Source organism: Grammomys surdaster, unplaced genomic scaffold (genome assembly GCF_004785775.1).
Source record: "Grammomys surdaster isolate TR1022 unplaced genomic scaffold, NIH_TR_1.0 127, whole genome shotgun sequence".
Classification (NCBI taxonomy): domain Eukaryota; kingdom Metazoa; phylum Chordata; class Mammalia; order Rodentia; family Muridae; genus Grammomys; species Grammomys surdaster.
In genome coordinates, this window is record NW_021604585.1 from 482,288 (window position 1) to 497,508 (window position 15,221).

At 41.7% G+C, this 15,221-nt stretch overlaps 1 protein-coding gene across 4 annotated transcripts in view; it reads left to right on the top strand.

Annotated features, from left to right (window-relative positions):
• The window catches only part of Frmd6 (FERM domain containing 6), a 77,657-nt gene that overhangs the window by 35,921 nt on the left and 26,515 nt on the right, over positions 1–15,221 (top strand). For 2 of the 4 annotated variants that reach the window (XM_028789203.1, XM_028789208.1), the window contains exons 2-5: positions 214–479; positions 8,849–8,939; positions 13,349–13,452; positions 14,419–14,495. In XM_028789203.1, the coding sequence (XP_028645036.1) occupies positions 381–479; positions 8,849–8,939; positions 13,349–13,452; positions 14,419–14,495 (371 nt within the window). In that variant the 5' untranslated portion in view covers positions 214–380. The remainder of the gene's footprint in view (positions 1–213; positions 480–8,848; positions 8,940–13,348; positions 13,453–14,418; positions 14,496–15,221) is intronic. The other 2 variants (XM_028789211.1, XM_028789219.1) reach the window with 1 other exon arrangement.

Genomic DNA, 15,221 nt, shown 5'->3' on the forward strand with positions numbered 1-15,221 from the left:
TTGCCTTGAGGTTATGGTATTGGTCCATCTGTGAATGTCCAGGCTTTCACTGTGTCTGTTAACTCGTGTCTAAGAGCGAAGCATGAAGACAGTTCATAGACAGACTGTATCTGCACGAGTATGGCTGTCTCAACTTCAAATGCTCTTTCCCTGTTTTCCCTGTGCCACTGGCCTCTCTCCTCTTAACAGACTCTCTTTCTCCTTTATTCACAGGTCTCCCAGTGGACTTTCTACAGCTATGAAACCTACGTTGTGGGGCACCACAATCCTTCTGTTGGCCATATGATGAGGAGGAGAAGTTGGCTTTGGAGTGCTGGGAGCCTGAGAAGTTGCTGAGCCCCCAGCAAACCCAGCCTGCCCACTGGCCAGCCCACAACACAATGAACAAGCTGACCTTCCATAACAACAAAGTCATGCAGGACCGCCGCAGAGTGTGTATTTTCCTCCCCAATGACAAGTCTCTGAGCATCATCATAAATGTGAGTAGATCCATCTAGGACTATTTCAGCATGCTCTTCCCCTACAAGACCACACCCAAGTTAGGTGGTTCAGGGTGAAATCATTACAGAATGAGCCAGACACTGGCAGGCCTGTGCTTAGGCATCCACACGGCTGTAAAGAGCATTATGGCTTCAACACAGCCGCCTTCAGCAGCGTCATGCTTGGGGTAAAATTAGGACTTTGGGTACTACACTAAAACAAAGCAAAAAAATCTGTTTTTAAACCTTATTGAAAAATTTTCAGTTGAATTAATCTATTGGGCTTCTCGGTTTCCTTATCTTTCTGTGTGTTCAGCCTTAGTGTACATTTGGAATATCTTCCACAATTTCCATTCGGGTCTAGGGAATGCTTCTAATTCACACTGTTCAGTCACAGTGCCCCCCTCAGATTCCACCACCAAACTCAGTGTCTTTGAATTTCCTCTACTTTTAGTTTCTGTATTGAAAAGAATTCATTTTGTTATTTCTACTGTATGGAAGCCACTTTCTAGCTAACAAATAATGTAACACAACACGAACTGGAGACTATAGCTGGAGGAAGGAAAGAATCTGAAAATGGCAGTAAATATTTTTTTGAGCATTGGCTTTGTCTCTCAAATTGCTTGGCTTCCTGTATAAAATTTCTATTTGTGACTGTCTGTGTTTTAAATACTCAAGAGTTGTCAACCACGCACATAAGTGGTAGCAGTTGCCGTTTCTCATTTCCATCTTGACTGTGGTTTATCAGGAGTCAGAGTCTAAGCAGAGTCCAGGGTGAGCTGAGGCTAAGGATGAACTAAGATGCTCCTCTGGCTCTTAAGTCAGAATCAGATACTTTGCTAACCTAGACGAGATACTGTTTTAGGTTTTCCCCTTTGAACTTTTAACAGTTAAATTATAATTTGCACATTGCAAAGCATAAAAAGTCATGTAGCGTGCAGCCCAGTGTATCTCTGTTAGTATATGCTACTATGTAGCCATTGTCCAGTTTCAGAGAGAAATTTCCCGTCTCCTCAGAAAGACCCTTTGGGACTCTTCCTCATCAACAATCCATTGTCCTCAGTGATAACAACTGTTTTGATCAGAAGGTAGTCCAGTTCAGTTGCGACCTTCCTGCCACCAGAATGATGCACCTCTTATCTTAAAGCACTTTTCACTCAGCATCTGGCCCACGAGATTGACATGACAGTGGTTGTTTTGTCTTCCTTATAAGATAATATCCCAGCAGTATGGCCATATCCTATTTTGCTACACGTTTACTGCTGTTGATGGATATTGTGCCATTTGAAATTCCTGACTAATATTAATAAAACTGCTGTGATCCTTTCTTGGGCGTAGTTCTACAGACACAAACACACATAGGTCTCTATGTTTTTATCAGAGTAGATAATGTAAATCTTAGAACATCCCAGTGAGTACAGATGCTAGAAACTGCCAGCAGGTTCACGATAATCGGTTTTATACCTATCAACTTTTGGGTTTTTGTTGTTGTCGTTTGTTGTTTTTGTTTTTGTTTTGTTTTGAGATAAGGCTTCACTATGTAGGCCAGGCTGGCCTGGAAATTGCTGAGTAGACCAGGCTAGCCTCAAATTCATAGGCATCTGACATCTACCTACCTCCCAAGTGCTGGGACTAAAGGTGTGAACCACCATGCCCAGACCTTTCACCCTGATGGTACTAAGGAAAGCTTACCTTAGTTTTCTGCTTGTATGCTGATATAGTTTTAATATGTTTTGTATAATGGAATAGTTACGCAGAACATATATGACTTTTAAATAACTTCACTGAAAGTTTAGATTGCAGCAAGGTTCTGCTTGTAACCATAGGCATCTTGGTTTTATTCAAGCAGCCAACAGTTTCTTGATTTACTCAAGTTACCTTAATTCTGCTCCTTTGTATTTTGGGAGCATCTAACCTGCTTCATAGCTGGAGTTTACTGTCTTCTGGGCAGAGTTTCTAGTAATAAGCTAGGATCGTGATTAGGACACTTGAAATTGGTTTTGGGTGTGTGAGGTGATAGACTATTATCTTTTCAGGACTTGATTTTTAAAATATAATGAAAATTGGAAACAGTGTGGGTACCAGAAACATAAATTAAAATGAAAGTAAAATTCTACTATATTTGTAGATCTGTTGTATAAAGTCATATATATATATAATATATGTCATATATGACGTGTATCCTTTATATTTTTAAGCACATGTAATCTAGGACATACAGCATAAGTGTTAAGGAAACTCCTTCCACCTTCGATCTATCTGTTACCCAGTGAGTTGTCCGTTAGTATGCAGCATGTACAGGATGGGGAAGAGTCCTAACAGATCTGCCTTCAGTTTCTACAGTGCTACAGTTTCTAAAGGAATTCATTGGCACTGGAGTCTTCTGCTGAGGAAAATAGCTTTAGAGAACAGACTGAAAGACCCCCAGGCTGATTCATGGCATGCTTTATGGTGTCATTCCTAGCATTTTTAAACCGTTCTTCCTACTGTCAGCCTTTGTTTGTTTGTCTTTTAACCTAATTTCACTCTGGTAAAATTAAGCAAAAATTGCCTTAAAGTGGTACTGTGGAGTAGTTTTCCCACACATATGTGGCTGTGTAGATTGGTGGCTTTAAAACTTGACCATGTACTAGAATTACTGGGGGAGGGGCTCTTTGGACTTCACCCATGGAGACGCTGATGTAGGTCTAGGGCAGGACACAGGAATCTTCATTTAGCAAAATTCCTCAGTAGGGACTGGAGACTCAATAAAATCCTAAGGCGGACAGGAAAGGCTGTGGTGCAGCCCCACTTGAGAGTGCTGCTTCTTCCTGTACCGTGGAGCCCGTGTCAGTGACTGAGGCTGTTGATACTGGGGACCTGGACTGAGCCGTCTGCTCCATGACTTCCTTTGCAGCTTTGGGCATGCTTCTTAAGTCTGTCGTTCATTACTTCAGTCTAGTTTTCTTATATATGAAGTGGGGCTGTTCTATGCCTCATGTGGGAACGTGTCAAGGATTCTAAAGACACCCTGTGTGTAAAGAACTTTGTATCATGTCTACCCACAGAGTTGTTCAGTAAGTCAGTCTTGATGGAGTAGCGTCTTGCATGTCTCATTCCTGTGTTCTTTGTGCATTTCGTCAGGGCGCTCTGCCCCTGACATGCAGGCCCAGATTTCCTGCTCCAGGGAATAGAGATCTTCGGCCATGCTGTGGCTCCCCTCCAGCAAGCCTTGGGACCTCTGGAACGATGAGATTAAGCAGCAAGGAGACTTGTCCACTGCTAGAAAAACAATCCATATCTTCCAGGACTCCCTTTCCCCACAGCAGGGAGTGGTGACTTTGCTGTTTGCAGTGTTGGGCATAAGGAATTAATTGTAACAAAACTGTTTATCACTGGCTTTCCCAGCCCGCCCCCAGCAGTCAGGTGCACTCACATACACTTTTTAAAATCAAGTTTTCCCTGGCAGGTATAGTTGACTTCCTATTGGCTTTCTGCATCTGGAATAAGTGTAATGTTTTAGACATTTTGAATCTCCATGAATTATACTAATAGGAGCTATTTTAAATTAATCTTCAAACAAGTACAAAAAAATGGACGTTAAAAAAATAAAACCCTGATAAATGCAAGAGGTTTTAGAGTGGCAAAAATCACAAGCCAAGAGCTTGTACCTCTAGTCCCTGCGGTTAGACGAACAATTCTTTCTTACCAGAGACTATTGAACATCCTTGGCTGGTAACAATTGGCACAGCAAGGATCAAACCCCATTCCAATTCAGAGTTCCACACAGAGGGTATTTTTAGATAAAGCCTACACTGTTAAGAATGCAGTGCTTTCTAAAGTCCCCTTGCCCCTGAAGATGAAAGGGATTAAGAAATTTCACAATCAGCCATATGGCTTTAAAGATTCTAGTCTGCAAATACCCAACGCTGGATCCTGTTTTCACAGCAGGTAACACTTTCAAGCCACATCCTTATTTAATTACAGTTTTTAAACAAGAACACTATACTTACTTGATGATTGTTAAAGAGCTTTAGCAGAAGGCTCCAGATACTTGATTTAAAGTAGCGGAACAGTAATAATTAGATGGGATGCCTGGAAGAAAGGCACAGCCTTGTTTAGTCAAGAGTCACCACAGATTTTATTTTATAAGTGTTCAGTTTGTAACTTGGAATTTAGCAGCTTATTACATTTCATCTGGCTGCTCCATTTGCGACTAAAATTTAAGTACAGCCAAGCTAAGGGTTAAAAGGGCCCCCAAGAACAGTGCAACATTTTAAGTCTCAAGTTTATGGAGCTGAGTTGAATGCAATAGTTGTCTGTAAATGTAGTCCTTTCTCCTCTTCACTATCAGTCTGTTGTTTAGACTTACTTGTAAAAGTATAATTATGAGATGGAATACTAGCCCAGTGTTTACAGTGAATGTTGGAAAAAAAGAGGACTTCACTAGGACACAAAGTAAATACCCAAGCTGCTGGATCAAGCTAGTGCAAGGGGCCAGGGGTAATGATTTCCCAGCAGCCAGTGGGTCTTCCCAGTGAGCTTGTATCAATACATTGTTATTAAATTGCTGAATGTCAGGGCTGGAGAGATGGCTCAGAAGCCAAATGCACTAGCTATTCTTCCAGAGGACCCACACAAGCTCACAATTAGTTCCAGGGAAGCTAATGCTCTTTTCTGGTTTCTAAGGGTACTACATGCTTGTGGAACATAGACATACATTCAGGCAAAACACCCATGCACATAAAAAAAAATTTTTAAATATTACTGGATGGCACGTTTATAAGTTAGAGTGTCCATCGGGGTAACAGGGAAATATGTCTGGTAGAGCACAGCGGAGGTCCTCAGGAGCTCACTGGGAACGGGATCCTGCTCACTCTTCAGTAACCACCATGGTACCTGCTGCATGCAGGTCCTGGATAGACTGTCCCCGCCTGAGATGACCCACCTTTATTGTCATTGTGACAGGATCTAGAACCACTCAGGTATCACTCAACATGTCTGTGAGGGACTCTCTAGATTAGGTTAATTGACACAGAAGACACACTCTTAAGTGTGGGTGACCACTTGGTAGACTGGGATCCCAAACTGAATAAAACTGAGAAAGTGAACTAAGCAGTGGGCATTCATCTCTGCTGACTGTGGATGCCACGTGACCTCCCCACCTCCTCCTACAGCAATGGACATAGCTCCTTGTACCGCACACCAGAGTGAGCCCCTTAACCTGCTTCCTGTCAGGTGTTTTGTCAGAGCAACAAAGTAACCAATAGCCTCCATAGCCTCCGCCACAGCTTCCTTCGCTGGTGCCTGAAGAACTGAGAAGGTACTCTGGCCCTCAGTGTCTCTGCTCTCTCTTCTGGGATTTCGCGTGTTTTCATTTTCTCAGTTTTAGTTCTGTATGAAAACACGATAAAATCACTAACTCAGAGTTAAGTAGTTTAGTTAAGTAAATCATAGTCACTAAAATTATAAATTATAAAATTATACTTCAGTTATCATCAGAAAAAAAGACGAGAGAGCTGATAATGCCTCAGAGAGGACGTGGATATGTAACATGTACAGGCAGAATCACAAAAGTTGTGTTGCCCATGTTTGAACATGTATGTAACTTTTAGTATATACAAGTTTTTGAAGGTCAGCCTTTGTTGCTACTCACTCACGTGACTTGGAGCAGTTTTATTTTCTACTATAAAATAAAGGAATTGAGCTGGGTGCTTTCTTGGGTGATTCTGGTCAGAGTGAGGCAGACTTTGGAGGCTCACGTAACTCCCACCTGATAGTTCACTCAGTTGAGAAAGCATCAGAACTGTATCTGAGGCCTGGAGATTTGCCTCAGGGTAAAAGTGCTTGTTGTGCAAACTCAGGACCTGAGTTCAAGTCCCCAGTGCAGCAGCACAGGAATGTTACCGTGTTCAGAATCAGAGGGCCAACAGCAAAGAGACTCTCAAACAAGGTTGTCCTCTGACCCCCCCCCAAACATACATACACACTTCACACATACAAATGCATGCATGTATATACACACATAAACATACAAAACAAAAATATGTAATGTCTTCTCAGTTCAGAAGAGCTCATCTCCAGAATCTCATGTTAGTAGATATTATATTAATGTCAATATGATTGAATTATACTGAGACTCAGAAAGGGAAAAATTAGTTAAGCAGTAACCGGGATTGATTAAAATAAATAAAATCTGGGCAGTCTGTCACTTTGCAGTAGATGAGTATTTTGCTTACACCTTTAAGAAGAAAACTTTGCATTAAAATAGATACCCTAAGCAGACATTTCTGATGGGAAGGTGACTGATGGTTATCTAAAGAGTACTTAGCCTCAGTAAGCATCAAGAAAGTGTAAATTAAAACACCAGCAAGGTACTGCCTTACATACTGGTGTTAAAATGGCTGTCACCAAACAGAAAAATTGGCAAGAGTTGCTGAGGACTTGGGGGGTGGGAGGGAACTTGTCATCTGCTAATCAGAGTGTAAAGCAGTATAGTCCTGTGGCAAACAGCAGTGTTTCCTCAAAGCATTAAATATAGACCATACATTAAATATGTACAATCCCACAGCTCTTCTCCTGGGTATTCAGAGGAAATGACACCTGTATGCTTAGTTTTTCAAAACCTACTTTGTTTAGGGTTCTTAAAGACTTCAGCCCACCTACCAGAGGTATCGGGGAGAGAAAGTTAATAGGAAAACAGTGTTGTGGACCTGTTTAGAAGTTGGTCCTTGGAGAGATTCCATTCTTCCTTGTCAGGATACCCAGTTCAGTTCAATAATAAACACCAAAAATGAATCAGTAACAGTGGCACAATCCAGCAGAAACAGCAAGGCTCTACCTAAATCAGCAGAAGTCAGCAGAAGCCTTCAGAATCAGCTGGAAAACCACAAGAAGTTCTTTGGTGCTTTTCTCCCTAAGAGGAGAAGACCAGTGAAGTGTTTGTGGGGTTCCATTTATGTTCTTTCTAAACATCAGACACCCTCTCACGGGTCTGTTTTCATCAAAACTGCACATGCCCTCTCACAAGACAGCTTCCAGAAAAACATTACGTGATATAACTGAGTTGTTAAAAAAAAGAAAAATTCCCCCTTCAGTCATCACTGTGGTGGATGTGCACCTGCATTTCACATTGCCTGCAGCCTCCTTCGTAGCAGTTTGTGGTGCCCACTGATGACTGAAGAGACAGTGTGGGATATCCACACGTGACAGAGTAATAAGCCACATCAGGAGGGAGACTTGTCATTTGCAGCAGTATGGGTAAATCTGCAGAGCATTATACTAAATGTCACAAGCTAGGCACAGACTGCATGGTCTCATTTGTGTGCAACCATAAAAGGGCTACCTATAGAAGCAGAGTGCAACCAGAGCCTGAAGTGGACAGGGCGGGGAGATGTTGGCCAAAGGATCTGAAGTTTCATCTAACAGGATGAATAAGTTCAAGAAAACTATGCAGAGTGGCATCCATAACTAATAATGTGCTGGGTACCTAAACCTTGCTGGCTGAATGTAGATCTTTAGTGTTCTTACCACATACAAAAATGATGTGAGGCAATGCATTGGTTGATCCATTCTGCAGGCAGTTCTCAGCCTGAGGGTCATGACCCCTGGGATTGGTAAACAACCTTTCACAGTGGTTACTTGAGACCATCAGAAAACACAGATATTTGCATTATGATTCTTTTTTTTTTTTTTTTTTTTTTTGGTTTTTTCGAGACAGGGTTTCTCTGTGTGGCCCTGGCTGTCCTGGAACTCACTCTGTAGACCAGGCTGGCCTCGAACTCAGAAAAATCCGCCTGCCTCTGCCTCCCAAGTGCTGGGATTAAAGGCGTGCGCCACCACCTCCCGGCCCTTACATTATAATTCTTAACAGTGGCAAAATTGCAGTTATGAAGTAGCAACAAAAACAACTTCATGAATGGGGCTCACCACAATATGACAGCCTGTAAAGGGTCACAGCATTAGGACATTTGAGAACCACTGCTGTAGGGTATACCTATACCAAAACATTGAATACTGTATAAAAATAGATCCATTAAAGTAAAAAAAATGTTAAAAGACATAACATAATTGCCAAATAAATACCTTTAATGGAACAAGCTCTTCTGGAAGGCCTATTTTTCATGCAGGATATAAGAACCTGTCATGAGATTTATGAGTCTTGTGTAAGATTGCATTGGTACCCCATTAACATGCTGTACAAACTGATAGTCATTGATACTCATTGAGACACAGCCACAGGTTGTAGTGATTTCCATAAACCACGGGTGGTTTTGCTGATGCCAGCGTGTCCTGTGAAGGTGTATATTTTCAAAGTTTAAAAAGTGCCTGATTGTGACTGTATGGCTGAATTTAATTAACTCAAGTTTTTTTTTTCCTCCCTCCCACAGGTTAAAATTCTGTGTCACCAGTTGCTGGTTCAGGTGTGTGACCTGCTCAGGTTAAAGGATAGTCACCTATTTGGTCTCAGTGTTATACAAAGTAAGTCTCAGTCTATTCTCTGGTATTTTTAGCCAAGGAAAGAACATTATAAAGTCTAAAGTCATCATTCTATGTTAGCTAATAGTCAAAATACCTATCAACTAATTGTCATTCTTAGTGCAGTATTTATTTTCTAATGTCAGCTGATGTACTTCTTACACGATTTAGGATCTTTATTACTGTTATTACATTTTAGACTTAATATTGATTGTTTATGAATGTAGATAGTTATATGTCTGTTTCTTTTGTTTCATTTTATCTTAATGAACCAGGTTTGATTTTTATTGTTGCTGCTATTTCTTTGTCTATGGAAACCAGCCCTATCTCAGATGAAAGTAGATTTTTTTTTTTGTCATTTGTCATTAGCCTCTACAAGACTATAAATGATAATGACTTGTGACATTACAGAAATTTTGAACATAGTAAAACCTCCTTCTGTTCAGATTTTCTTGCAGTTAAAAGTATGACAGTGATGGATTAATTGAAATTTTGTTCTATTTCGTGTACTTTTCTCTTTCCTAGTCAGGCAGTGTGACTGAAATGCAGTCATTTTCTTCCACCATTCTATTAGAAATTTGCAGGGAAGGATTTCATAGACACTCTCTGTCTCATGTCCCTTACTTAGCACTAGACTCTTGGGACTTACAGCCATTTGTTAAAAGCTATCTTATGGCAAAGTGTATCTAGAAATTTCTCTGCTTTTACTTTTTAAATCTCAATCTTTTAACATGTCTGCTCATCTTTTTCAAGGAGATTTACTTGTGTTTATTTATACTTTCTACATTTATATGGATCGTCTTTTTCTTGGATTGTTTTAAATCTAAAGGATTGTGATAGCTACAGGAACTGGTCAGTGCTGTGAGTGTTTCTATCTGCCAAGTTAAAAAATACATTGTCAACAGAGAAAGTGGTCCCCTTTCCTCCAAAATGGGAACTGTGTTTGGTTGCCTGTCTCAGAACATGGAACGAGGCATGCAGACAACCCTGCAAGTCAGCCATTTGCCCTCCGTTTCGTTCCTGTAGTAGTCAGTGCAACGAAAACAGGAAGACTAACCTCCATCTTTGAGTCTAGAAGCAGGAAGCAGCCTCCCAGATTCCAGCCAACTCTTGGTGTGCTCTCAAAGGCCTCCTTCCTTCTACACCAGCAGCTAGACTGTTGCTCTCTGTGGTTCAACAAGTCAGTCCAAGAAAACCAGTTCATAGCTTACTTCAGTTTCCAAACAAGAGCTTTTAAAATGCTCTTTAAAGGAGAGTTTGTGGTGTGGTGAAAGAACATTGGAACAGCAGTCAGGTGACCTGGTTCAGGTTCTGGTTCTACTGCTGGCTAGCAGTCCAGTTCAGACATGCCACCAGACTTCCTTCACTGTCAAGACAATGTGACAGACCGAAGCTGCTGTCACACCAGCTTTGCAGGATGGATGTGCACTTCAGAATTCATCTCCCAGGTTTTTTTTTTCTTAGTGTGGTTTTAGGTTCCCAGGCAGGTGAGCAGGAAGTATAGAAGGTTCTAAAACACCATGCACATGCAGTATAGAAGCTATACTCTACTGTCAGCCCCAACCTGGCAAAGCCTACATTGATGCTGTATCACCCAGAATCCATCCTTTGCACGTGGCTTCCTTCCTGGTGTTTGTATCCCATAGCTTTAGACAAATACAGGGCATATATCCACCATCAGGGTATGAAGGATGGCTTTACTGCCCTGAAGCCACTCACACCATTTTAAATTGGTGACTGAAATTGTCACTATTCAATAGTTGGAAAGAATGTAATTCTTCAGTACTTTGAACATTGGCATTTTAAGATTCAGCTAGTCTAACGCTGTTTTTAAAACCCATCTAAGTCCCAAGAATCACAATATTATCCCAATTCTTTCAGTTTTGTATTGAAATAATTTCAAAGTTCAGGAAGACTATAAGGGTCTCCTTAAGTGTTAACACCAGCATTTCTTCCTCCATCTGTGATTGACCTACCTGTTTCCCATCTCCCTGTACTGGAGACCGGCAGCATCTTCTCTACTTCTCTACAAAACCATGGTGGCAACATTACAATCACAAAGTCCATGCTCTAATGTTAAGTAGTCTTTAGTTTTCTCCAGGGATTCTAGGACTATCCAGCATAGTCATAGATGGCCTGGTCAACTCTGTGTTCCTCAGCCATCCCGTCACCCTTCCTTGTGACCTTGGCTTTTTTTTTTTTTAAGAGAATAGTCAAGTTACTTTGTGCAGTGTCCTTTAATTTGGGTTTGGTTTATGTTTCCTCATGATCAACTCGGGTTATGCGTGATTTGGGATGTCAGGTAGATGATAATGTGCCCTTCTCAGTGTACAGTATCATGAGACACAGTAACTACTTATGTCCTTATGATGTTAGCTTCTGACAAAAGTTTCTCCACATACCCATTTAGGAGTGAATTATAAAGGATATTACACAGCTACAGATTCTAGGGCAAAGTTTGGGAAGGGGAACATAGCTCTTCCGCTCAGCTTGGGTCCACCCGTCTACACGTGTTCGGTTACTAGAGTTCTTAAGCTCTGGTCACACTGTCAAGTGATAGACGCATAAAGGTAATTTAAAGTGTGCGTTGTGCTCATAAACTCCCATAGACTCTGGCAGCACACACAAGGGCTGCACAGGTCTCAGCTAGACCAGAGTCTCGGGAGAGAGGGGGAAGTCGTGTCCATTCCTAACCCAGAAGCTATCTCTAATCAACAGCCACTCAGCAAAGGAAAACTTAGCTTTCTCTAGTGGAGTCTCACTGGGTATACACACCACACTTAAGGGTAGGCCCATGCCTAGCAATAGATGGCCAACAAACCAAACTCAATGGTATTCTTGTAGACATTTTTTCTCGTAATGCTTTGTTTGGGCATTTTTTTATCTTAACTGATCTTTTGCTTGTATATTTTTGTTTCTGATTTTGCAATTTTATGAGTTTTATTTGTGTGTGTGTCTGTATGTCTGTGTTTCTTGTGCATTTTCTTTTGTTTTGTTTTTTTATATTCTGATTTTTATTAGCATTTTTTTTCTAAAGAACAAGAGGAAACATGGACTTGGGTGAGAGGGAAGACAGGGAGATTATAGAAGAAATTGGGGAGGGGAAAGCACAATCAGAATATTCTATGAAAAATTTATTTTCAATAAAAAATAAAATGTAAATATACATGTGCTACTCTGAGCAATCTCACTTCTGGTCATCATTTTGCTGCTTCCAACAGAAGCTCAAATCACACACAAGTCAGAGCCATGTTCAGTCAGTGACAATGAGAGGCTAGGAGGCAGCTTTGACATGGGCACTGCGTTAAGTGGAACATTCCTTTTCTCATCTTTGGGATGTCTTGTCCCTTCCTCCATGTTAAGAGGCCTGAACAACCTACTTACAGACAGAGTAGCATTACTTTTTCAGTGACATCTTCCAGTCAAACCCAGTGCTCATCCAGGGTTCCACTGTGGGGTCAGCTCACGTCTTCCTGGAATGAGTGCACATCCATCCCTTCATTGTGAAGGTTGTTATGGAGCATCCAGAAGAGGATGCCTTCTATGATGGAGGCTTGCTGGGAGGGGGAGGGGGGGAAGAGAAAAAAAATGAATGAGAATGTATTAATTAAAACATTGTACAAGATCAGAATGCCAAGGACGTCTCTTGTGAAATAGATCTTTGCAAAAAATTCTCTGGAAGAAAAATGAAAGAAAAACTTGTGTTTGGGCCAGCCTGTTTCCTTGTGCTCCACTCTCTTTATGTTAGTTCCAGTGGACAGATCGTCTGTTCGCTTTAAAAGACGTCACCACCCACCCCCGCTTGAGGGATTGTTTGGTGTCAAATCTTGTTTTTCCAAGAGGCTTTTCTCTTCTGATAGGATAGATCCCAAAGGCAGACCCAGGGATGATTTGTCCTTCTGGCAAGCTCATGCTCTGGTGTGAGGAACACAGAATGGATGTTTTAAAAGCCAACTCTTCAGAAAGCAGGTGTCGGCCCACACTTGGAAATGAACTACCATCATTGCCCCAGTGTTTAGAGCAACCAGAACACAGTGCTGCTGTGTCAGCATTTTGCACTTTTGAGGAGAGTCTTCTCTTCACTAAACCAAAGTGTTTCTCTAAGCTGTGCGTCCACAGAGATGGACGCTCAGTGGTTTCTAAAGATCCTGGAAGCTAAGCACATGTGTTTGTTAGAAACCACATTTCCTCTAAGCACTGCATCCTCTAGGATCTTGAGCGCTGTGCTGTAGAAGCAAAAGAACCCATCAGCTCGGGAATGTCCATCTCGTGCCCTGGGGTCTTTTTGTGTCCTTATGCCACATTCTCCGATCAGGAGGCTGGGTTTTGGAATTGTAGCTTTGAATAGTTTTTTTCTTTGAAACAAATCTTTTCTCCTTAGCGTCTTGTCTTTCTCTTTTTTTAATGTACAGATAATGAGCACGTATATATGGAATTGTCACAAAAGCTTTATAAGTATTGTCCAAAAGAATGGAAAAAGGAGGCCAGCAAGGTACGGCAATACGAAGTCACTTGGGTGAGATTACATTTATACACAAAATTCTTTTTATTCTGTAAAAATGTTTATTTTAACTGTGCCGTTAGAATAAAAATTTATAGGCACTAATTATCCAGTAGAAACTGAAAAAGGGAAATGAATTCCAAGCACTGAGATGCCTTGTGGATCAGATGTGATTACCTGACAGCATAAACCGACAGCTTGCAACGTGTCGGTGTGAGGAGGGCTTTAAAGTAAAAAAAGCAGGAGAGAGGATCTGCTTTTCTCCTGTGACAGTGTTGTCAAACCCTGTAGGAGGTTTTAGTAATTTTTAAATTTGCTTTTTTATAGATCTTGCATCTAGGCTTTTGTTGTTTTACTGTGCACCATGGCATCTTTATGTAGTTAATATCAGTTCCATTTCTGAGTTGGGGGGGAAAGCACAGGGTGGGCCCTGTAATTTCTGCCATCACCTAGTGAGTCAGGAATGAAACTACATCTAGCCCTAGGTCCTCGAATACCAGTGCAGTGGTCCTCCATAGCAGTGCAGCGTTCGTGGGCTAAGCTGGAAGGCGACTTCAAAGCCAGCTGCAGAGTAAACAAGCAGTGTGTTAGAATGTGCCCTGTGGAATGCTGAGGGAACAAGAGCACATTTGTAATAGGGAGCAAATGGTCACCACAGGGGACAGAGCTGGGCCAGGAGCCGGCTCTCGGCTAGAAAGTTCCATGACATTTATTTTTATCTTCCCTTATGTTGCCATTGGCAGCGTGGAGAATGAAAATCTGGGGAAGGAGGGTGTCCAGCTTTATGTTGTAACTTCTTGGTTAGATGTGGACCTGGTGCCCATGTGTGACAACTTTCCATCTCCTACCAGCCCCATGTCACAAGCAGACAAGCCTGACTGTGTTTGGAAATGTGCCTTGCAAGTGATGGTAGTGTGGGTGTCTTTGAAGCCTGTGTTGGAGATAACTAAACACCACTCGCTTCGTGTGTCTCTGTTTTAGGGCATCGACCAATTTGGGCCTCCCATGATCATCCATTTCCGGGTGCAGTACTATGTAGAAAATGGAAAGCTGATCAGGTATGAAGACAGCCTCGGCCTTGGTGTCTTCTGTGTCCGCTTCTTTTGGCAGACACACCAAATACATCCTGGTGCTGTTGCTTCCTTCTGCCTGTTGGAACATAAACTCTACAACAGCAGCAGTTGGGTTTTTGCTTGGTTTTTCTCATTCTTGTATTCTTGGTGCCTAGCACGCCAGAGGCACATTGGTTACTGAGTGTGGCTAAATAAATGGTAGACTGAGGGTGAAAATGCTAATGTCACCAGCTCAGATTTTCACTCTCAGCCTAAAGGAACTGTCATTGTTTTGGAAAGAGATTTATTAAATAATACAATTATATTCTTTTCCAAGTGGGACAGGGCCACAAACTCGCTAAAGCTCCTTGGTTTTCCATTAGCCTGCTTTCCCCTTTACTTGAGGTTTTGCTTTTGCAGTCTTAGTCACTAGTTTAAAAATTAAGAGTAAGCACATGTCTAATCCCAGCATTCAGGAGGCAGAGGCAGGCAGATCTCTGAGGCCAGCCTGGTCTGCAGGGTGAGTTCCAGGATAGCTAGGGCTACACAGAGAAACCCCTTCTTGAAAACAACAACAACAACAAAAAAGAAACTAAGAGTGATCCTGGAGGTGGGGCTTCCTGTGGAATCAAGAGTGCAAGCTGAGGGGCGGGGAACAGAGTTTTTCTTGGAAATGGATGCATGATCTGTGTCATAGTATACATTAGAATTAGCTAGTTTTGAACCTCTTTT